Source organism: Lingula anatina, chromosome 1 (assembly GCF_051362555.1).
Source record: "Lingula anatina isolate TDL-2025a chromosome 1, LinAna3.0, whole genome shotgun sequence".
Taxonomy (NCBI): domain Eukaryota; kingdom Metazoa; phylum Brachiopoda; class Lingulata; order Lingulida; family Lingulidae; genus Lingula; species Lingula anatina.
In genome coordinates this window covers 35,198,167-35,221,136 of record NC_141767.1, presented here as the reverse complement: position 1 = coordinate 35,221,136, position 22,970 = coordinate 35,198,167, and the positions used below count along the sequence as shown (strand labels likewise).

General features: G+C 34.7%; 3 protein-coding genes across 5 annotated transcripts in view; 1 reads left to right on the top strand and 2 right to left on the bottom strand.

Moving 5' to 3' along the window:
* Positions 1-1,889: 1,889 nt before the first annotated feature.
* On the bottom strand, positions 1,890-7,637 carry LOC106167244 (phosphoglycolate phosphatase). The gene is made up of 8 exons (XM_013545967.2): positions 7,548-7,637; positions 6,703-6,770; positions 5,970-6,062; positions 5,681-5,821; positions 5,297-5,353; positions 4,399-4,546; positions 3,922-4,063; positions 1,890-3,558 (listed from the first exon to the last, which is right to left on the bottom strand). Exons 1-8 carry the CDS (start codon positions 7,630-7,632, stop codon positions 3,378-3,380), a joined length of 915 nt encoding a protein of 304 aa, XP_013401421.2. The 5' UTR covers positions 7,633-7,637; the 3' UTR covers positions 1,890-3,377.
* Positions 7,638-7,648: 11 nt separating this feature from the next.
* LOC106167240 (uncharacterized) lies at positions 7,649-19,358 on the top strand. Of its 2 annotated transcripts, none has more exons than XM_087000366.1 (17): positions 7,649-7,915; positions 8,564-8,661; positions 9,114-9,269; positions 9,536-9,611; positions 9,822-9,912; positions 10,162-10,400; positions 10,568-10,971; positions 11,353-11,445; positions 11,711-11,781; positions 12,114-12,200; positions 12,904-12,993; positions 14,280-14,381; positions 14,557-14,685; positions 14,927-15,141; positions 15,428-15,693; positions 17,036-17,128; positions 17,346-19,358. In XM_087000366.1, the coding sequence occupies exons 3-17, from the start codon at positions 9,135-9,137 to the stop codon at positions 17,397-17,399; spliced, it is 2,145 nt and encodes a 714-aa protein (XP_086856492.1). In that variant the 5' UTR covers positions 7,649-7,915; positions 8,564-8,661; positions 9,114-9,134; the 3' UTR covers positions 17,400-19,358. The 2 variants fall into 2 exon arrangements, with proteins under 2 accessions (XP_086856492.1, XP_086856491.1); XM_087000365.1 differs by having other exon boundaries at positions 7,650-7,915; positions 10,565-10,971.
* A 217-nt stretch (positions 19,359-19,575) lies between these two features.
* The window catches only part of LOC106163898 (uncharacterized protein KIAA0930 homolog), an 11,139-nt gene continuing 7,744 nt past the window's right edge, over positions 19,576-22,970 (bottom strand). Inside the window, exons 8-10 of one of the 2 annotated variants that reach the window (XM_087000367.1) lie at positions 22,711-22,903; positions 22,165-22,311; positions 19,576-21,438 (exon numbers count right to left, since the gene is read on the bottom strand). In XM_087000367.1, the coding sequence (XP_086856493.1) occupies positions 21,398-21,438; positions 22,165-22,311; positions 22,711-22,903 (381 nt within the window). In that variant the 3' untranslated portion in view covers positions 19,576-21,397. The remainder of the gene's footprint in view (positions 21,439-22,164; positions 22,312-22,710; positions 22,904-22,970) is intronic. The other variant, XM_087000368.1, reaches the window with a different exon arrangement.

The following is a 22,970-nucleotide window of genomic DNA, read 5'->3' as shown; positions in this document are numbered from 1 at the left end:
ATATGTTTGTATTAAATTAAGTTCCTCTTGTTTTGAAAACTATGAAAGAAACTGTTGGCGCTTTGTTTCATTAAATCACTTTTAGTAACCATGCATAGTAACTGTATGTAACTAACTGAGCGAATTTCATTCAGTAAATCTACAACACGTTGTGTAAAAAAATAGTTTCAAGTTTTTATTTACCATTTAGTATTCATCCATTTAAAAATAAATCATAGATTTCTGGTCCCCTCTTGTAATTAGAATTTTGACTAGCTGCATCATAGTTCTATACAGTGCCAAATGGCACCGTTCGCCCTCTAAAATACCAAAAAATGTAGGGGCCCTTCAGCTGGCCCCAAACCCCACGCCAAAGGAGGGGGGGGGGGTCGGCTTCGCATCCGCGGACCCTCCCTTCAAATAATCCTGGATCCGCCCCTGTTCACGGATCACGCTTTATTTAAATAAAATATAAATGTTTCACACATGTCGGGAAATAAATAGTGGCTTTCACGGGTCTTATTGGAAATTCGATTTCGGTGGCAATCATTAGGCTACCCACTTGGACATAAACGAGTGGCTTCTTCAGTTTAATTTCCTTCAATGAAGCTTAGCGAGAGATAGTGATTAATTCCGTTCCGAAATAAAATTTAAAAAATGGTGCCATTTGCAGTAGGGGGCAATACGGGAAGCAGTATCGAAAATGCAATGGAAATCAATCTTAGTGGAGCAATTTGTGGCGAGATTTCGCTCGATATACTTTTCAGAATTGGGGCTTTTCTGCCATTTTAAAGGTTTCGATATTCTAAAAGTAATGTCCACGGTTAAATATTTTGTCATTATCTAAGAGGATACTTATGAAACCAACAAAGGATTTTTCACAACAACAAAGTTTTTATTTGCAACAAGGCGTCATAATCAAAATCTCTTTACAACTTTTCATATCCCATGGAGACGTCACATGCGCAGAAGACAATAGATAGGTAGGTACGGGATCGAGTTGCGATGCGGCAACACTTTTTCTGTATTCGATTTACATTTGCGTAAATCTCAATTCAAGAATTCGAAATGTCGTGTTTTGAACCTCTTACAAATCTGTTGACAAATGCTCTTAGGATTGCAAGAGGGCGTTGGCCATGCATGTCAACTTCAGACTAGGTAGACCACCTTCTGCAATGAAGAAAGATGCAGAGGAACTTAAGAGAAGGGAGGAAGCCGCCATAGAACGCCAGAGAAGCAATGCTTCAACATGCGGCTCCAATAAGAAGAAAGCTTGGCAAAGCTGATGATGTAATTAGTTTTTGGCCGCTCAATCATAACAATTTTGAATATTTTAGTGGTAATTTAGGTTCCATATCTATTGTATTAAAGGACTTAAGTGTTTTATTTCAGTTTAAACCGTCAATGATGAGTGTACAATACTTGGTTAAGACAGAAGAAACAATAAATAATATATTATATAGCAAGTCCTTTTACCCCCTTCCTAACACTACGCATCTTATAGTTTAAACTTTCTGGAGATAAAAATCCCTGACTTTGATATTTCTGATGGACTGCATGATTTAATACTCCTCTGTTATACCCAGAATTTAAAGTTCCTACAGTTCAATATTCCTGAAAGATATGGATACCCTAAAGGAAAAGGACGAAGTGGTCCTAAAAACACAACCTGACCCACACATAGAATTTGATGCCATTTCACAGCAGCAAGAGTTGCAGATAAGGAAACAGCAACTGCTGATGGAATTTAAAAAAAAAAAAAAAAAAAAAAAAAAAAAAAAAAAAAAAAACTGGAAATAGAGAGACAGCATCAGCAGCTGTGACTGAAGGAAAAAAAAACATGCCTTGGAGGCTGAGCTACAAGAATTGACCTGTTATACATATATATTGGAAATTAATACAATAACAAATAATACATAAATAGATAATTATTGATGCTATGCAATGACTAGATGTTTTGTATAGGTTAGAATTGTATCAGTAAAATATACCTAAATAATATCAATTATAATTATATAATTGCCATCATTCTGTATTAGCCATGGTTGACAACTCATCTGGTGAAACCACAATTTAGACAGTAGAATAATTAATTAATTAATTAATTAATTAATTAATTAATTAATGATTAACTGTGATAATGAAAGAAGAATAAATGCAGAGGAAGAGGTACCAGATGCACAGTAAGAGGTACCAGAGACAGGAAATATCAGCCAGAGCATTCCTCAAGCCCATCTAAAACCCCCTGGATATTGTGGGAGCCATGGTGTATTATTTCCCCTGAAGACTGTAACACCAGTGCCCCAAGTTCTAGAGAATCCAGGATTCAACAGCAGACTGTTGTTGACACCTTGCAGTTACCAAGAAATGAGCTGCAGATGTTTGGTGGAAACCCACTCCAATTTTGGCCATGCTTTAGAGCATTTAAAAACACAGTGGACAACAAGTCAGCAGATCCTGGAATAAATCTTACTTGCCTGATGAATTACTGCATCGGGCATGACTCAAGAAAATGTCAAAGCACCATCTGATGCAGGGTGGATGGATGGATATTTTTACATTTTCCTACACACAATCCATCACAGGGCAACCACACTATGCCAGTCCAACAACCAGGGCACACCAGCACCTAAACTGCAGATGAACAACCTTGTAAACAGCTCAGAAGGAAAATAAGCGCTCCCAATTGTTCCAGCCAGAATTAGATGCCCAGACTCCAACTAAACACCTTTTCCATGTTATATATTGGGACAAATGCCACCTTGCACAGAAGAACTCTTCAAAAGACTGGGAGCAAATGGGACACAAATGCCACTAAGAATTCACGACTATATCACAAGAAAGGCTCCAGATAGAAACAATAGTGGCAATGTTCCTTGGTTAGCAGTATACAGGACAACAAGACACCTCTAAAGATACATGAGGTCACTGTAAGATAGGAGCTTAACATTGACATCTCAGGCCAAGTTCATGAGGTAGAATTGAAGCGTTGGCTGCATCTCAACAACCTTAATATCACAGAGATTCCAGATGTAAATAAAGCACATCTGATCATTGGATAGGATTGTGCGGACCTGTTGATGCTGCTGGAAGTCAGAAAGGGCAGACCAGGAGAGCCGTTTGCTGTCTGCACATCTTTTGAACCTAAAGTTTGGGGTATATATATATGTATATGTATATGTAAATATATATATATATATATATATATATATCAAATCATTTAGCTCACAAGATTAAGCTGAATTAGAAATTTTAATCATGATGAAATGGATAAGATTAAACTGAATTGGAAATTTCAATCATGATGACATGGATAATACGGTAACCAAGTGCACATCAATAACATTTAATTAGGACATTTTCATCTCTTGATTTATGTAACTATGTGTCCTTTATTATCAATTCAAGAACTCCTCCAAGTCTCCTATCTTGTCTAAATAAAATTCTGGTATTTGCTTTTGGTGTTCTATAGAATTGCTGGTCATTAGGTGTTGAGCCTCTTCTAAAGTTGCTATTCCCGTCAAGACCATTATAGAATGAAGTCCACAATTATTTGCCCACATGATGTCTGTGTTTAACCTAGAATATAAACATAAGACTGGATGACATACAGGAAATGAAGTGATATATAAAAATAAATCAAGTTCATGACAATGAGTGAGAATAATGAGCCAGGTGAATAATATGTGATGCATACGCATATATCTAAATGACAGATGGACACTGTGGATCATTAGTCAGACAGAAACTGGAATTGACATATGGTTAAACTGAATTTTCAAGAGAATAAAATTATCCCAAACATTGCAGGCCCATACATGAGTGAGTGGGTGGGGGTAAAAAGGTCTGCTTTTTCAGAAAAGGAAATCGCTGGCTAATAGGATACCAAACATACCCACAGCACCAGTGTGACTTTTTTCTGATGTAAAACAGTGTCCTTACCTGTCTCCCACCATGACTGTCCTGTCTGGATCTACACTGAATGACTTGGCTATCATATCAAACATAGGGTGATGGGGTTTGCCTACTACAATTGGATCTCGAGCAGCTGCTGTCTTCACTGCGGCCACTACAACTCCAGTACCTGTGAAAAACAGAAGAGTCACAAATTTACTTCTTGTACTGTATTAAAATAAAATAAGCTCAATTAAATGTGACTGAAAATGAAAATATAAAATAAGTATGATTAAAATTATCAAATAAAACAAATAAACAAACAAACAAAAAATTTCTAGATTGCATAAAAGATAAAAAGAACTTGGCAATTGGTTTTCAGATAATAAAAAGTACATTTTTGTCACTTGCCTTATCCTTAATTTGAATTTGGAAAACACTGACCATAAGGATATTTAACAAAAATAAACAATGAAAAGAAATTGCAGTAAATCAGAGGAAAATAAATTTTCTGGAAGTACCAACCTGGTATAACTATTGGCCCATCCATTGGAAGTTCATTGTCCTCATTTGTGGCCACAAAGAATGCACCCTTGCGACGTGCATAAGATGCTGCCTTCATAACTTTAAGATAACTGATGTTTTCATCAAAGCCCAATAACACACAGTTCACCTTTTTAAAAATAGAGGGAAAATTATAGCATAAAAATCAGAATTGATCGCTGAGGCGCATTCTAGCAAGAAAGTATGAATATTTAAAGAACCATTTATGGTGTGAACTGATGTGAAATTTAATAATTATTACATTCAATAAAAGCTAATGATAACATTAGAATAACTCATTTATTTTAATATATTCTTTTTCTATAAAATTCATTATTTTAGTAACATGCTAAAGAAATTTTACCCAAATTCATTCTTTACAACTTTTGCAAACAGTTTAATGAGTGTTGTTGACAGAAAGAGCATAAATTAAAGTGCAGTGTTGTCAATGTATAATAATAAGTATAGAGCACGTTCAGAACACATGATTTGTGGACTAAGTGATCCGCAGACAAAATATGGCTGACCCCACTCAAAAAGTGGCGCTTCTAATTCCACTGTTGGTTTCCCCACCTCAACGTGTGCCATCGCTGCAGGGGTCTAGCAATTAAACCTCGGAGATGAGATTTAATCCGTTTAATGGCATTTGTGGAGGCAGGGAGACCACCAGGGCATAAGTGGCATTGCTTTTTAAGTGGTGTCAGCCATATTTGATTGGTGGATCATCTGCTCCGAATGTGCTCATAGTTTGTCAGTGTTAGGTGTGACCCATGGCAATGTGTTAGGTGTGACCCATTGCAGTGTGTTAGGTGTAGTTCCATTAATAGTGTGCTAGGTGTGACTTATTGTCAGCCTGTTGAATGCACTTTCAGCCACTCACCTCTGGGTCCAGTTCTGTCTGCACCCATTCTGTGATTGTACCGTGAATAACATCAGGCTGCAATAAATTTCATTCTGTGTTACTTAAAATATTCAACACAATTTAAAAGAAGCTCCTAAGTTTATAAGCCTTTTATCCAAAATCCTGTACATAAATCAGAGATGTGGACAGCTACTTTTCTTGTCCCCTACTGGGGAATTAAAATTAAAAAATAGAATTAAAGCTTTATTGCACGAGTCTTCCCTGGCTTAGTGAGAGCAAAAGAGAGAGGAGGAGAGAAGGATGAGGCTTAGGCCACGTGACCTCATTCAAGTAAAGCCTAAAAATCATAAGAGAGAAATTATAATTCACTCCAATAATACATCACCACTATTCTCTACTTACCCCACTACCTATATGTCTGATACCAGCCTTGTCAAGCTCCTGTAGCATCCCTGGCATACCCATCACATAGACCTTACTGTTGGCTGGCAGGATAGACTTCAAATACTGTGCTGCTACAAATGCTGTGCATATGATTTCATCCTGTAATATGCAGAATCACTGATTTATACTTTTTAGTTCATCATCACATTGTTCTGACACGGCACTCAATACTACTAACTAGTGAGTGTTATTATAAACTTATACATGTACTTACACTCCCGAGGTTCAGAATAAACTTATATTGTACCTCTTCAGCATGAAATCCTAGCTGTAAACACTTCTTCACATAGTCAGCTCTGCTTTTGGTGCTGTTATTGGTTACAAAGAATACCTTTTTGTTCTGAAATAGTCAAAGGCAAACATTTAAATTACAGTTTGATCATTTCACATAGGCTATACTCAGTGTTGAAATAAAGCAATAATGAAAGAAAGCATCTTAATAGCTAGCTGTCACAGAGGTGACAACACATTGTTTTATTTTAGGGTGTGTTCACAATGAAGCTACTGAGTAGGTAGTTTGGACCAACTCTGTGTGGACTCTCGCTGAATGCAGTCAGATTTCAAAGATTAATGTGGCTCCTCCTGGTGTGTAGTAGAATACAGAAAATTGGTGATTATACGAATATGTTGGAAACAAGAGGAAAGGTGCTTATATATTAATCTGATTGGTTCAGCATGAGTTCCTGCAGCGTTTGCTTGAACAACCATAGACTATTAGTACTAGAATACTTTCATTGTGTAAGCAGCCTTGTGTAAAATTGCTGATTATAGCAGTTGTTTTGCTGCATGCACACAGTTTTTCACAAATTTTGATGAAAATTTCATGGTAGACTGATATGCAGTTATTCAGGAGGGAAAAGGAAGTGATTAAGATTTCAACAGATTTTTAGAATTCAAAAAGTTTATTTCTTTACTATTTTCATTTTGAGTTGGCTGAGGACTGAATACTCTGTTTTCTGTAATATACTCAATCAACTTACCAGATTTCTAAGCTTATCTAAAGTTTCCACAGCACCAGGAGTGGCATCTTGGTGATTCCATAAGACACCTGAATCAGAAATAAAAATACATCATTTGATAAAAGTGGCTTTTTATAACTGGTATGCATTATGCTGCAATTGCTTCAGGTTAGGCTTCTGGTTAATTTGTTAGTTACCCAGACTTCAAGAAATAATTACTTGTGTAATTATACAATTTTAAGTCATTTTACCCAAGAATGCTATTCAACCATGAAAATTGCAATTATTTTTCATTCATCAAAAAGTTGCTTGCAACTCCATGACTTAATTTAGATAATTATAACACAAATCACGCCAGTCATCATTAGTACATAAATCTATGAATTCAGTATTAAAGTCTTTTAAACATCATGCAGAGCCCTTTAAATTTGAACTACATGTATATATAACAAATATTCCACAAATACAAACATTTTGTCAAATGATTTTTGTTGATGTTCATATACTTTTTTGTTATACTGTACATATGTACTACAGTAGTACCATATGTATGGGGAGGGGGAAGTAAATACTGGTAAAACCTAAAACGTGTAATGGAAAAGTGACGCGCAAACTTTATGAAATTCTGCTCACAGACCCAGTACAGTCAGTACTCATGGATATCCACTGCCATCCAGTACATATCAGCAACCGTAACTTGGAGGGCTACGCATGAAAATAGAAATTCGTGCTAGCATTGTGCCTTCCTCTTACGCCCCCCCCCCCTCCACGTCCCTTTACAATACATTCATACTACGCCACATAGCATGCATTTGACCTGGCCAAGGAACCCATTTAACTCCTTGTTTAGTATATCACTGACTGACCATCACAATCGAATAGAAAGGTGTCCACAGATGCAAGAAACTCCCCCGCAATATCAGCGGTGAGACGTCTGCAACACCTAGCCATGTTTTTCAACATACCGATAGGTGGCGTGAATTTTCATGCGGTGAAAGGCGCGAAATTTTATATGAGTGCTGCGCGAAGTTTTAAAAAAGTAACACGTTGTTTCTTTTCATCCAGGGTATCTCTTAACATTGTTTCTTTAATAATACTGTCGCCTTGGCAACTGACACTGAGCGTGGGAAACGGTTGTACTCGAATGTTTTTAAAATACACCTTAGCGTGGGATTTTTTTGACCTGCGAATGTGCGGGCAACAAGTGCTCTTCACTGACTTCAGCGTTTCAAAGGCAAGTATGGTTTGTTTGACGTAGTTTTAGTGCTAAATTTGATTTCTGTCATTGTTGCGTTGAAGAGATAAATATACAGAAATTAAAAGGTCAGGCTTAGATTTGAATAACACCGCAAACATTCAATGATGAAATTGTTGTGTCAATCATCAACAACAAAGCTGCATCATGATCTGCAGTTATTCGCAACGGCAATTATGATTATCATGAAGATTACATTAACTTTTTTGTATAGTGTGCATTCTCAATTATTATTATATATATTATTATTCACTAATTTATTGCGTTAATCGTGACTTGGACTGGCGATCTGGAGATGTTACAAAATAATAGATAACAGAACTACTGTAAACACATATATATTTCCCTAGGCATATGTATTACTTGTATGGTATCTGTATTCTAACCTTGAAGTTGCATGTAGAAATATATGACACCTCTTAGTGTCAACCATGTTTTATTACAGTCTGTTTGAATATAGAGTAGGTGAAATGTATGAAGTTAATTGTTAGGTTCTCTATTAAAATATATTATTAATCAAATAGGTTTTCTATTTTCTTCAGTTAAAGACCATGTAACTTCAAGTTGGCCTTTATTTGCAACTAACCTGGCTTGAATTACTGTTTGAAAAATGAATTTCTTTTGCAGTAATCCCCACCCCATACTAGTAACAAGTGTTGACAATAAGGCTTGCAAGTACATCCAGGGCCGCAAGTGATTGGAGAGTCATTGGAGTTGTCAGACAAGTAAAAATTAGTGCAAAGGAGCAAATTAATGGTTTTTCTGAGCATAGTTGTTCGGTGTTTTTCTCACCTGAGTGACTTACATTTTTTAAAGTGTAAAAGTCTATGTAAGCATAGAGAGGGAAGTGTTGAGGGGGGGAGTATTTAAATATTTGAGTGATTCTACTTTTGAGCATGTACAGACATTTTTCACAGCAAGTATTAATTTTGGGAAAGTACATGCTTGCCCCTAGGACATGTCCAAAAACTTTTGTCAGTGCATGTATAAGACTTTGATTTTGAATATTTTTCTAAATTAATTTATGTGGTGACTTTAATTAATGCCTGTGCTCTTTAAATGAATTATTTTGGTAATTTCAGAGTGAATAATTTTTTGATACTTTTAAATTGTTTGAATAGTAGAGGGTACATTTTTAAGTACCCAGAATTTTTTTAATACTTTATTTACTTCTCAGGCCCTGATGTGAAAAGGAAAGATGTCTGTAAAGCAACGTCGTCGTCGGTCAGATGCTAAATGGCGGGCCAGCATTGCAGGCTGTTATGAAACCCTGAAACAGATAGTTTTAATTGACAACAATGGGAAGGAAGGAAGACGTATGAAAATTACTAAGGTGTGCATCCTCCCCCTGTCTTCTTCTTCTTCTTTTTTTTTTTTTTACAATTACAATTTTACAGTGCATAAAATGTAGTGACCACAGGCTCACATATCTGAAGATGCTGTTTAGAATTTTCTTTGAAATTCATATAACCTTTAAACCCAAGTATTTAAGTAACATACCTTCTTATTATTTTAAAGATTAGAATTGACTATTTTGAAATCAGTAATAATATTGTAATGAAGTTAGGATGATATGATACCATGCGGTTTTAACTTTAGGCGATGATTTTGAAAGAAGCATCCAAGCATATGGTATTTCTTGAAGGGTTACTGCAAACGCTTTTGAACGAAAAAGGTAGGACATCGCATATTTCCATGCTTTGAGAATGAAAGAGAAAACATTTACTGTTTTATTAATTTATTTATTGCTGAGGTAAATCACATAGATATTTAATATTTTGGAAAATAGTAATGTTAATGCAATTGATGAAAGTGACTATGATGATGGGCAAAATAATGTGGATTGTTGTTGTTGTTGAACAATTTCATATTTTGCTTTTTCCAGCTAAACTGGTTGGTAACAGTGAAGACTTGAGCATGGAAAAAGTAAAGCAGCAGTTTATTGAGCACCAGGCAAAACTCCAAACAAAAAGCAGGTAAGCAGTTTTCTTTAAAACAAAATTTTAAACTTTTTTGTTTGTTTTTTATTGCTTTTTTGAAGTGGAATAGTTAACTCTATTTTTGCTATGCAAAAATTTATAACTGGATAATACATAAAAAAGTTTCGTGAATAATAATAATTGATAAAAAAATATTAAATAAGCAGATAAAAAATCTAACTGCTGCAAGGAATATATGACAATCAATCAATAACTATATGTGACTTTTATATATGTTCCTTTTAGTAAAGCTAAAGAAAGAGCTGTCAAAGTCAACAGAAACCCTATAAAAAGTCAACTGCAGTATCTGTGGGACTCATTTGACTATCAAGTTGTGCCAAGTGATGCCCAGGGTCAAGTATTTGATAAACTGGAGACAGTTCACCCGGGTTCCTTGGCTTGTTTGGAAAGATGTCATAGTCCAGTGTTGGGTCCAAAGCAGCTGTTGCCACGCCCAACTTTAGTGAAACCACAACTGAAACAGGGTATAATAAATACGTAATGATTTGTAAAGTTTGATCAAAGAAGCTCTTTTTTCACTGTCTGTGAATATCTATCTGTGATAAAAAAAGGCTTTGATTAGTACAAGAAATCACATTTTTGTAAAATAACCTCAATTTTTATTTGGAAATTTTGGAATTTTATCCAGCAGCAGCAATTTCTAAGCAGCCACCAATACCCGAAACCTTAACAAGGCAGATGTTGAATGCCACAAAGAACCAACCACAAGCATTTGGCATGCCACCAATTGAGAAGATACAGTCCAAAAAGAAAACCAAAGGAAAAATCAACAAGAAACTGCCCCAGAAACAAGAACCTTCAGAGAGACAAGAGAACAAGTCTGAGCAAATAGTACCAGCAGCTCCTGGCACCAAACCAAATGGACAGCTCAGCAAGTCCAGGCCTTTAGACATGGCCCAATTGGTCCCTGGGGATGGTATGGAAGACTTAACATCTGTACTGTCCTTGAGAATAGAGAATGTGGTCTCAGAAACAGCACCATACTTGGAGGGGACTTGGAGCCTTGGAACACCAAGCAAGAAGGATCATGTGGTAGTAAGTTGTGGGATAAATTGTCTTGAAATTACGTCTTCGAAAAAGCTAACAATGTGCACCCTGCACTAATGCTGCTCCTCGGGATAAGCCACAGTTAGCTCAATCTTGCTTGATTTACTTGTCATATTTAATATGATGTATTAATTGAAAATAATGATTGATTTGGATGTATATACTGGTATGTGTGGATCTCTAGATCAAAGACAGAATTAAATGACTATCTCACATTTCCATGATGTAAAGGAACCATTTTTGTTTATGATGGGGAGTAGGATCAAGTAAATTGGGCACAATGTTCCAGAGCGTTCTACTGGTAGCAACTAGTATAGGAGAACTTGGTGATATTACGCATCAAAATATTTCTGCTGATTTTTTTTCCAGATATTTCACCAGAAATACAGTCCTGGGTTCACTCCTATCAAACTTCCTGACAACTGGAAAGAGGATGCACAGACAGACGCTCGGAATTCAGAGGTTCAGTATTAGTTTGATTTGCTTTTTCTTTATGAAATCCGATGTCAAGTTTCTTATATTTGATGTTTAATATGGACTATATTATTAAGTACCTAGATTGCATATTCTTTCCATTACAAGTGTTCATACTTTTGTATAACTTTTGCATTGCCACCAGTTTAAACAGACATCCTGATCCCAGACCACTAAAATTATATGATATTTCTATTGTGATAAACCAGTGCTTGTAGCAAAAAACACATTGTAAAATTTATATTACATTCAGGACCTAGATGATGAAAGTTTGCTGTGTCATGAAACTATGGAGGCCATTAATCTTGAGGATGAAATTGATGGGTAAATAAAGGGTCATTTAATTTGTAATATATTTGTACAGGGTCTGATTTTTATTTCTGGTTTAGTTAAAACTATAAGAATGTACAGTTTTCAAAGACTGAATTATAAACTATGTAGCTTAATAATCAATCTTCTTTATCTAATGTTGAGTGGCTTTCTTCCCATAACTTGAGATTGATCAATTAAGAAATAAAAGCAACAGTAGAAAAAACTAACTTTAAATGACAACATACTGTAATTAAGCATGGTTTAACATTGACACAAAAACCCAGTTAATTATTTGTGGTAAAAAAATTGTTCTTCATAATTTTTTTTTTCATTTTGTTATTCAGTTTTTCTGATGAAGCTTCTGAGTGGAATTCTCCAAGGGACAGCAAGAACCAACACCAACTGAATAACGGGCTTTATTTTAGTCAAAGGTAAGTTGTGGTGCTTTTATAATATTTTTGAAATCTATTAAATGATCTTTATACATTAGCATGTTTAAAATCTTTTTTAACATTAATGGGATGGGAATCATCTGTAAAAGCCAAAAACTTTATGACTTAGTGTAAAATCAAAGGAGATTTCAAGGGATTTGAAGTGGAGTCGTGTCAGAAATAATGGTAGGCTAGAGAGTGTAGTGTTTTTTCACATTTTTTCACATTTTCTTGTCTCATATGAGGTCACACAGTGCAAACAGTTAGGCTGTCTCCAATGATTACCATTGGTGCATCATTCTGTACTTATTTTACCTCACTTGTCACATGGATTAGTGGATCTTAGAGGCTACAAGTCAAAATGAAAAGTTGATAAATAACGAATTAAAATTATTTTACATTTGCTTAGCCAGATTTAAGCATGTTCAGAACTTGCTTAAAAATTGCAATCATGCCAATTTAAATGATCCAAACGTAAAGAATCAGAGAGGAAATAATTAAGTGATTCTTGGCAAGTTATAAACGGTGACCTGCTGATCTGGTTCTATGCTTGGGACATATACATGTAACTGAATAGACACATTGATTGTCATTGTATATTGTTAGCCCTGTAATGCGTTTTGATAAAAAATACCTGTTGCATGATGCTTTCAGGGGGAAGAATTTTAAAAGCAAACAAATATATATTTATATTTTTTTTCAGTCAAAGTGAGGACAGCCCAACACCAACCAAAAGAAAGCCTGGAGAGGCAGTTGTGAGTGCAAACCCAAAGTGTAGAAGGAAGCTTGAGGGGTATATGAAATTTTAACCATTTGATTGTATAATGTAATGTAATATCATATAATATTAACCAGGGCTCTGTAACTCAAAAGCATCATGAATTGTGAATAGCGATATCACCTTTTCTTTCGAGGCTATTATATGGGGCAAGTCAATCCCGAGTTATGGAATAGAGGTGCTTGCGCTCGGTTGCAATTTGTGATGATTTCGAGTTACAGAGCCCAGCTTCTTATATATAATTCCATAAGTATTATGCATACTGCATTATTTTTTACGTGATGTAAGTCATGGTGTTGTGATAAAATTATTTTTCTGTATGTCATATTTCTAAAATGTTACATTTACAGAGGTGATTTAATTCTTGGATATTCTACTGTTGAGTTACATTTACTATTACCCCATTCACACTACAGTTGCAAAAATGCGCATTTCTATAATCCGAATTTTTTGTGAGGAATTCGATTCGGTATTGTGTTCACACACGCTAAGCGAAACCAAATTACACGTTGAAAATTTCAGGTTTAACTTCCTGTTTTGAACACTCGTGCATGCGCCGCACTGGAAATCTTAAAATACCAACAAAAATTTGTGACGACAAATGCAACTCAAAAGACATTCCAGCATTCTTGAGAAGTATAAGGTGGCAAAATAAGTTTGTTTCCTCATGTTGTAGTGAGTGGTGACCTCCAAATACGTTTGGTGCAATCGCTAAAGTAATAAACAAGCGTTCATAGATACCCGCACTTATCTGCACACATGCGCAGTAAGATCTGTACAGGTGTTGATTCCGGTAAGTTATCCGGATCGCGCTTAGAAATCCACCTCGCTTGCAGGATTTTGAAAATGCGCATTACAAAAATCCTCTTGCGTTCACACTACTGCATTTATTTGAATTGTGACCTCATTCGCAATTTATCCGGATAACTGAGCGTAGTGTGAATGGGGTATATGTGTTCAAGACCAAGTATGTAGTTTCTTTTGTCAACCATTAGCAATTTAAAATGTGTTGGAAAACGTCTAAAATTTACCCCATCTTTTGTTTTATCAGCATAATCTGCAGTGGGTCAACTTTTTGAAGTACGAATATATTCCACAATTCTGTTGACAAAAGCAATAGATTTACTTGGGAACTCTCAGTCTGATGTTTGAGAGTATTCAATGCAATATTGTAAAGACATACAGCTTAAGTCCACTTTGAGTTTTACACTCAAAAATTTTACCCTCAGTTTTACTAGGTATTGTTTGCTTAATTCTTATCAGTCATAACTTAATGTAGCTAAATTTTTCTCTATCTTTAGGATGTATCAGAGGCGCAGTAAGAGTAGGTTCAAGGTAGTGGCTGAGGACAGTACTGAGCTGAAATCAGATGATTCACAGATAACACAAACCAAATTGGTCAAGTAGGTATTTTATATGAATTAATTAGGACATTGACATTCAGGCATCAGATCATATATCAAAATAGCTGTTGATCTTTTTTTTTTCAAGTCAACGTAATATTTTGCATTCTTCAGCCAAAGTTGCTGATTTTATAATATGTCAGTCTGTTTTACATGGAATGAACTTTTTTTTCAGGTTTGGCCGTAAGAAATCTGAAAAACCATCTACGTGTAGCCCAGCACCCAATTCAAAACCTGCCACAGTAGCTCTTCAGGCACTTGAACCTGCTTCTACCCCCACACCTAACTGTCAGGACTTTGATGGGTAGGTGCATATGTGTGTCAGACCAACAATATTCATTTATTTATTTATTTTTTTTTTGAAAAATGGTCAAAACTTGCAAAAGTTCAATTGCATCACATATAAATCTTGGCATATACCACATTGCACATTAATTTTAATGGTTTCTATCATATCTCCATAATATTTTCTTTCCAATTTCCATTTTCGGTTGTAAGTGATATACAAGTTACATGATTCTGAACATTTCCTCATTCATATATAGCTACTTGAAGTTTTACAAGGAGACGGCTAAAGAATTGGACGTCAAGCCAGAATGTCTGTCCAGCACTATTGCAGACATGTGGCAGAAACTCCCGGAAGATTTCCGTGAAACTATGGTTACCATGGCAATGGTGGAGAACTCTAGTGACGACTCCCAGAGTAGTGATCTTAGTGATGATCTGAAGGAAGTTACAAGTTCTCTATTCACTGAAGAAGGTGCATATTATATTTCATTTTGACTGACTTCATTTATGTTTATTCTGAACAAAGTAATTCATTTGACCCTTGTGTTCCCTTATTTTGGTGAGAAGGCTTAAAATGTCAATAATGTTTAGTCATTTTGTATGGTAAATGTTTGTTTTATGTTGGTAAATGTTTGTTTTATGTGCTAGATTCAGTTATATAAAAAATTATATATAAAATTATACAAAATTATATTTAACATAAGCCTAGCTAGCAGATACCCTAAGCACTTGTAATTTCAATTTTGGGGGGATTGCAGAAAAGATAATGACATATCCCGTGGAAGTCATAGATGATTTTCTTGAGAAACAAGAGAAAACACTGGAAGCCAAAGATCCTCAGGAATTGGAGGAAAAATCCACAGGTCCAGACTCCAGTGATGAACCTCCTGGGGACATTTATGTTAGCCAGGATAATGACAGCAGCACACTCAACTTTGGCCAAGAACTCGACTTTGACATAGATTTCAATGCTACAGATGAATGTTTGTATGAGATGGTTGGAAACAAGTCCCCTCTGCAGTTGGTAAGTGAACAGAATAAGAGATTAACATAGATATTTCACCTGTTTGAATACATGTATCATTTCAGTAAGTTTTTTCAAGTTAGGCCACACTTTTTTATTTTTATGGATGACATCCTCTGGGGACCCCAAAGTCGGTGCGAGCGGGCGAAAAAAAAAAAAAACAGTCCAAAAAAAAAAAAAAAAAAAAACTGCTTAAGAAAAGTTATGTTTTCAGTACACAGCTGGAAACACTAATTTACCACAGAAACACGTATCAAACTAACAACATGTCTTTATCCATGCTCTCAAAATATTAAAGCATTGTGAATAGGGCCTACTTCGTAGAAAGGTAAAAAGTCATGAATATATATGCTGCATATTACCAAATCTATTTAAGGTTATTTCATGCATTCTGTTGGTATAGAAACCAATAAAACAAATATCAAATAAATAGCGTGTCTTTATTTGTACTCTCAGAAAATTAAAGCATTGTAAACACTTCACAGAATTGTTAAAAAAATTAAGCAAAGATAGGCCTATGCTTCCTACTACTAAGGTAATTTCGGTCGATGCCATTTTGTCTACTTCGACTCACACGCTAGCAGCCAACTATCGGGTGGCCTGTCCGACCTTCAGTCCACCAAATACCGCGACGCTCTTGTCGACCCTTTTTTCGCTCCAAAAAGAAACTGGTATGTGCTGCTTTGGACAGAATGTCACTGAAATTTTCCGGGCGATGATTGCTGGCCGCGGCCAGCCTTTCGTAAAATTGTAAAAGGGTGATATCTCCATGTCCAATATCAATGGCAAACCAATCCAAAACGACGGCCCCCGTTCTCTTTATGACTTTAATTGTCGTGTATTTTGAAATTAATGCTAGAGATGAAGTTGATGGCAAAACGGCCATATTTCCATGTGGTGATAATACGCATGCGCAGAAAGCTCATTTTCCACACTCGGAACTACTCGGATGTCTCCGCAGTCGACAATGACAGTATGGAGCTTGCGGAATTAGCAGAGAATTGCCGATTGCATTTTCCGGCAAATTCAATAACGATGTTTGCGACAACCGACTTCCTTTGGGGGGGGGGGGGGGGGGGGGCGGTTTGGGGGGGGGGGATTTTTTTTTTTTTTTTTTTTTTTTTTTTGGAGAACGGACGAAAATCGGTGCGCGCGCAGGATGTCATCCATAAAATTAAAAAGGTGTGGCCTTATTTGTATTTTTGATTGTTTCTACCTTGTCTGTTACTATTACCACACAAATTTAAGATTACCAGAAATATGACAAATAAAAATTGGCACATTTTTTATTGTATGTTTTAAGAATCTTATATATTTAAAAAAGACTTTGCTTTGTTGTTAGATGTCAGATGGTTTGATTCCTGAATCAAATGAGTTTGCTATGGTTCCTGGTGAAAAGGTCATAAGATCTCCTTCACATAAAGAACTTCATGAGGTATATATTTTCTTAAAGAAGTTGCTCTCATATGATTATTATTTTCTTTCGAGATATCAGATATCATTTTTGGAAAAAAATTAATTTCATAGCACAACGACCTTTAATATGCTTGATACATCAGATCTATTTAAACTTGAACTTTAAACTTTAAAATGCCGATGAACAGTTGATTATTTGAAAAAGTTGTTTCATACTGAGCATTCTTTTTCATTAGGTCCCTGAAGATTTTGGAATCCTTGATTTCTCTGATGATTCAGTGTACTTCTAAAGGTCTTTCCCTGTTCACCAGTGTGGAGTGTTTTGCATTGACACTTAACAGAGTTAGTTTTTGTGCATTATCAATTAATTTACCATTTTAATTTGGTCAGTTGATGGAAAGAATTTGAAGGTGGAGTTTTTCATTAATTAGTTTGTAAATGTTAAAAGGAAATTGCGGTTTGCTAATAAATATTAGATGGCATTAGATATGAATGACAAGACGCTTAAGAACATTGGTCCTTTCCAGGCTGAGGCATTTATAAACAAGGAAAGTTTGTTTAAGGAATATTTAGATATTGATCAAAATTCGATGGATACATATAACTAGATGTCTAAATATAGATGTTCAAATATTAGATATTGATAAAAACTCAGCAAAACATAACTAAATGTATTAAAAATAACATTTGATTTTGTGAAAGTTTAGGCAGTTTTAAACTAGGAATTTTTGGTTTCAGAATATTTGATCAGTATTAAAGAAAGCTGGGGTATAAGCCATGTTAATTGAAAGTAATAGGTCGCCCAACTTTATACTGCCATAAGAAATGGTAGGTCGGAGAAAAGGATCTAATATATTGGCCATGTGTAGTAGATTTTTAACCACTATTTGTTGTGAAAGAGTTTATTTACAATATTTAAATCATTTTGTCACTTTTTCAAATTAGATATCATTACCTGACATGCTATATGTATTAACGTAATTAATATTTTTCCCAGAAATCTGTACATTTCTAGGAAGGGTAATCGGATTAAAATTAGATAATAATGTGCCAAACCATGTGTGATTAAAATTAATTTGTTCATCTATATACATTGACTATCATAAAGCTAATAAGTATCTTTTCAGAAGCTGTGATTTTACAGAAAGATAATCTACTTAATCACATTATTTATGCTGTTTTTTTTTTTTTTTTTTAAGATTTGGTTCTGAATGTTTGTTGCCAAGGACATATTGTTCCTTAAAAAATAAACAAAAATATAATCTTTTTACACTTTAAGAATATTAACTTTTACATTTTTGAGTAGATTACAGCAAGCAGTTGTAGTGCAGTGCTGTAAAACATTACTTTTTTGTATATATTTTCCTTGTTACAAAGGTTTAAAAAAAGATTGACATTTGTAATTGTTATTGTTTGAATTGTTCACTTTTTATTGAATTGAATTTTATTGAATTGGATAAAAAAGATTAAAAAAAAAAACTAGTCAATACAGGTACTAACAAATCCAGCATTCTCTCTCTCAACATTGGGGAAATGTCGTAGAAGTGTCATGGAGGTTAGAAATTTTATCTGTGCCTAAACAGTGAATTCAGACACTGGTCTTCAGTGCTCAAAAACTTTGTAAGATTCTTATTTCATTTTTTTCAAAAGTGGATTGATTTTTTTTTCTTGTGACAGAGCATAGGGGCAATGTGCTGTAGAAAGAGGACCTACTCACTTAATTGTTGCCATGACAAAATGAAGCAGTAATTTCTTTCCATTTGCCAATAAGAATTTTTTGTAATAATTATGGATACATTTGGGATTGTAGGCCCAGGTACGCTTTACCATAGAAGTAGAGACTTCTATGGCTTTACTCAGTAAATAGTTTTATTTAATTATGGTAATTTTTATGTAGGATTTCTGAAATTGAAAAGTTGTAAAGCAGTAGCTTTATCATTCATATAAAATTGCCAAATTTCATAAGAGTTGAAAGGCATCATTACTAGTTGGGTCTTTATTAAATGCATTGGCCATTTCCAATCTTATCTAAAAAGAGAATTAGTTACAGCAAGTTTACTGTGGTAAAAAAAGAGAACAATGTATAAGATTTCCCGAGAACTTTGACTTGGTAAATTATGTGCTTGGTGTTACGATAAACTAAATGGAGACTGGTTTGTCAGTTGATCTTTTTCATACTTGAACATGCATTTCACTTGTTAAATGTTGATGTTTTGCAATAAAATATTTCATGTTAATGGACAATCATATGTGCTTGACACTTTAGAATGTGATTTTGCCAATTTAAGTTTGAAATAGTTTTTGGTGTGAGAGCTTTGGAAATTACTTTTATGACAAATTTCCGAAAAGGCCAAGTAAAACACATTTGAAACAAGTCTGACCTTCATCTGCTTTTCAAGGTTGAAGATTTGCCTTTGCCTGCTGGGAACAGGTCACATTTTTCTAAAAAGAAACATGAAGCAATCGAAACTTGGAATACTGGCTTTATTGATGTACTGTGTTAGAATTAAATAAATATACAAATTTATTATATAATACATAAAAGGAAAAATAGTAAATCAATATCCAGTAAAAAAAATACACTCATATATATGTATATAAAACGTGAATATCTTCAGAAGCGGGCAACATAGGTGTCACTTTGTTCAATTGCACAAAAATCCTAGTTCTCTTTTGTCATACAAATTATTGAAATATTTTATAACCCAATCTTAAGCAACACTTATTTTATCATTATGATTGTGTTATCTAACATTTTTTTTTTATACTTTTGGTCACCTTCCAATCCATTTTAGGTAATTGAATATGAAAATTATCAAATTGTAAAATATAATAAGCAAAGACATGATTTTATGAAACTGAACTATCATGCAGAATATATTAAAATTTTCAACTTCATAAACTTGATTTTAAGGACCAATGATTGCTTAATCACAATGATTATCAAGATCGAGATCAACCGTAGAACACTTGAAAGAACAGCTCAGCAGATTGGTTGTCATGAGCAATAGATTTTCAATACCTGACCTAAATAACTGAATAACAATAATATTTTATCATGGTCACAAACTTTAATTCCCCCCCCCTTCTCAAATAATGGCAATACAGAATACAAACAGCCACTTTTCACAACAGAATAATAATTGCAAGGACAATAAACATAGGCCTACCACATTAAGTCTTCATCCATCCATCTTAAAATCCACCCTACAAATTGAGGTGCCACATCAAATATCTTAAAAAATAAATAATTTCACTTGAATGCACTTGGCAATATTTAAAAATTATACCAATATTGGTAACCAAATTCTGTAAACGATGTGGAATTTTCAATAATTAAATGAAAACAAAGTTTTCTTTGTGGAATGATTAAATTCGGTGCTCAAACATCAAGGAATGCGCATCTTCATTTACAACTTTTCGCTTCATCAAAGCAGTTACACAGTGCAATAAGTCACCATTATCTGGTAAAACTTCCAGAATCCTGCCAGTCCTATTTCATATAATTCAGTAAACCATGAAGCAGCTCTTTAGGTATCTTTTTACTGGTTAGATTTGGTTTTCTTTTGACAGATTAAAGGGATAATAACTCTTCGTTTTGGCCAAAAACTGAATTTTCCTGGAGTAAACATCAATTTTTCCATACTTACCAATGGTTAATGAATCCATTTTTACATTCAAAGTTAGTCCCTTGTGTTTTTTCTAAAAAGTTTGTTTTTTTTTTTGTTAAAATCTCTTAAGAGATTATAACAGAGTATAGCCATCAATGGAGGTCACGTAGTCTGAAGACAAGCTCAGATATCAGAATAATAGCTATAACTGCTGTTTTTGACGTAAAACATAATATATTATATTTCTATGACTTATTCATAATGTTTTCATTGTGAAATATAGACCTCATACGAAGAGTTATTATCCCTTTAAAATAAATTTTAAATAGGTTTCCTTCTAGTCTTTTCTAACAATTTTTTACAGTTACCTCCCCAGCAACTGAATCTATCCTGCAGTCAAATATTTCATGCCCAGTAACTGTCCCTTTCATTTAAACTAACCTTGAATAATATGCTCCCATTTTTTCCTATTACCACCTCCAAATAATAACACACCAAGTTCACTCAATAGATATACAACCAGCTCCCAGGTTTTCCGAGTTCCTTTTTGTGCTCGCTGGTCAGCCAGGCTTTCTAACCAGCATTCCTTTGACGAAGAGCTTCTCTGCTACACATGCATATCATATCTAGCCCCGAGTTGCACACGTGAATAAGCACCAATTATTTGACAGCACCATTTAAAATGTCAACACAGGTTGTTGCCTAGGTTCAAGGACATCTGTAACACAAAACCATACATACAATAAGCAATGACATTAAATGATCAGTTAAAAATATCAGGTGTGTCTACTGGTGATGATAAAGCAGTGCACCTACCATGTCAGAATATTATAATAACAGGCACAAAATATTAAGCATAAAATTTAACACACTTCTAAAAATACAGCATCAAACAGAAATATCAAAAGCTGTCCTATTCTTAAACAATTTTCTGACATTTACACTGAAATTTGATGAGATTACTGATTTATGAGAATGTGCAGTGATAATAGAAGTTGGCCCCAGTGACCAACCAATTAAAAGTTCTCTGGTAACTGGGAATCTGATATTCTAAAGAACTTTTATTAAAGCTAAAACCATTTGTCACTGTATCTGTAAACAGCTACAAGATGATTATGCTTTGGCATTGTGAGCAGAATTATCAATTATTTATTAAATCAAACAACCTAGTAGGGCATCTGAGGAGATAACTTTTCCACTTAAGCCAATTAAACAGCACATGATTTAATTTAATAGCAATTATAGTAAGCAGGATAAAACAGAAACTATTTGTTGCCTGTGGTGGTGAAAAATTATCATCAGAAGACCACAAGATGAGTTGCCTCATGATCAGTTGACCCAAATTAATCAAAAAAACTGGACACTGGAATCCTGAGCATCGTAATATATCCCATGACACAATGTCTCCCATGATGCAATTTTTCTTACCAAAACTCAAACTTACCAGCTATAATTAAGTGCCATGGTAACGTGACGTAAGTGAGGTAGGCATTCAGTGCTGGCGAAGTTGCACGCCGTCTTTCTTTAAACCAGTGCCACGCCTGCCCAAATGATTTCCCTATGAAGCCGTAGTTATCTGGTTTAGTAAGTTCTGGAAATGAGATAAAAATCAGATTTAAGTTTTGTGGTTTCTCAATATATATTTATCTGTTGTTTTTTTCCTAATCATATTGTTTAACTGCTAAAGCTCTTTTCTTTAAAACATTAATTTTCAAGTATCAGCTCATAAATATCAGAATTATTTAACATTTTAAAGATAAGTAGAAGAAAAATACAAAGAAAAAGATTCAAAACCACAGTTAAAATATGAAACTGAAGAAAACAAGAAAGTTCAATGTGTTCACAGATTGTGAGAATGTAATAAATTATTACCATACAATTTTTATTAAAAAAATATGAAACAACACAACATACTGACTTTACATGACTGTAGTATAATATCCATATAAACAAAACACATCTAATGTCCGTATTAAGCAGGTTTTCTAACCTACGCCTGTTTTCAGTATAGTATTACCATCTAGTAAGTTGGAAGCTTCAACTTCTTGGCAGTTATTTGAGCTGACATCGTCCACGTTCTCCTGTGCCGACTGGGACTTTTTCATGCCTCTCCTGAAGCTACTCTTCACCCACTGAATGGCTTGACTAGGATCACTCATTCGCCTCTGTGGTGGGTTCGGAGCCTTGGGTGAAGGAAAGGAAACAAGCATGAAAAACACAGTACACACATCTGTATTGTGAATATAGATG

What these genes read in the sequence shown, in the direction of transcription:
- LOC106167240 (XM_087000365.1), top strand. Translation starts at nt 9,135, where the DNA reads ATGTCTGTAAAGCAACGTCGTCGTCGGTCAGATGCTAAATGGCGGGCC. An exon ending in GACGTATGAAAATTACTAAG is followed by an intron (nt 9,270 to 9,535) that starts GTGTGCATCCTC and finishes TTTTAACTTTAG; the next exon opens with GCGATGATTTTGAAAGAAGC. An exon ending in ACACAAACCAAATTGGTCAA is followed by an intron (nt 14,382 to 14,556) that starts GTAGGTATTTTA and finishes CTTTTTTTTCAG; the next exon opens with GTTTGGCCGTAAGAAATCTG.
- LOC106167244 (XM_013545967.2), bottom strand. Translation starts at nt 7,632, where the DNA reads ATGGCTAGGTGTTGCAGACGTCTCACCGCTGATATTGCGGGGGAGTTT. An exon ending in AGACAGAACTGGACCCAGAG is followed by an intron (nt 4,547 to 5,296) that starts GTGAGTGGCTGA and finishes ATTTTTAAAAAG; the next exon opens with GTGAACTGTGTGTTATTGGG. An exon ending in ACAGTCATGGTGGGAGACAG is followed by an intron (nt 3,559 to 3,921) that starts GTAAGGACACTG and finishes TTTATATTCTAG; the next exon opens with GTTAAACACAGACATCATGT.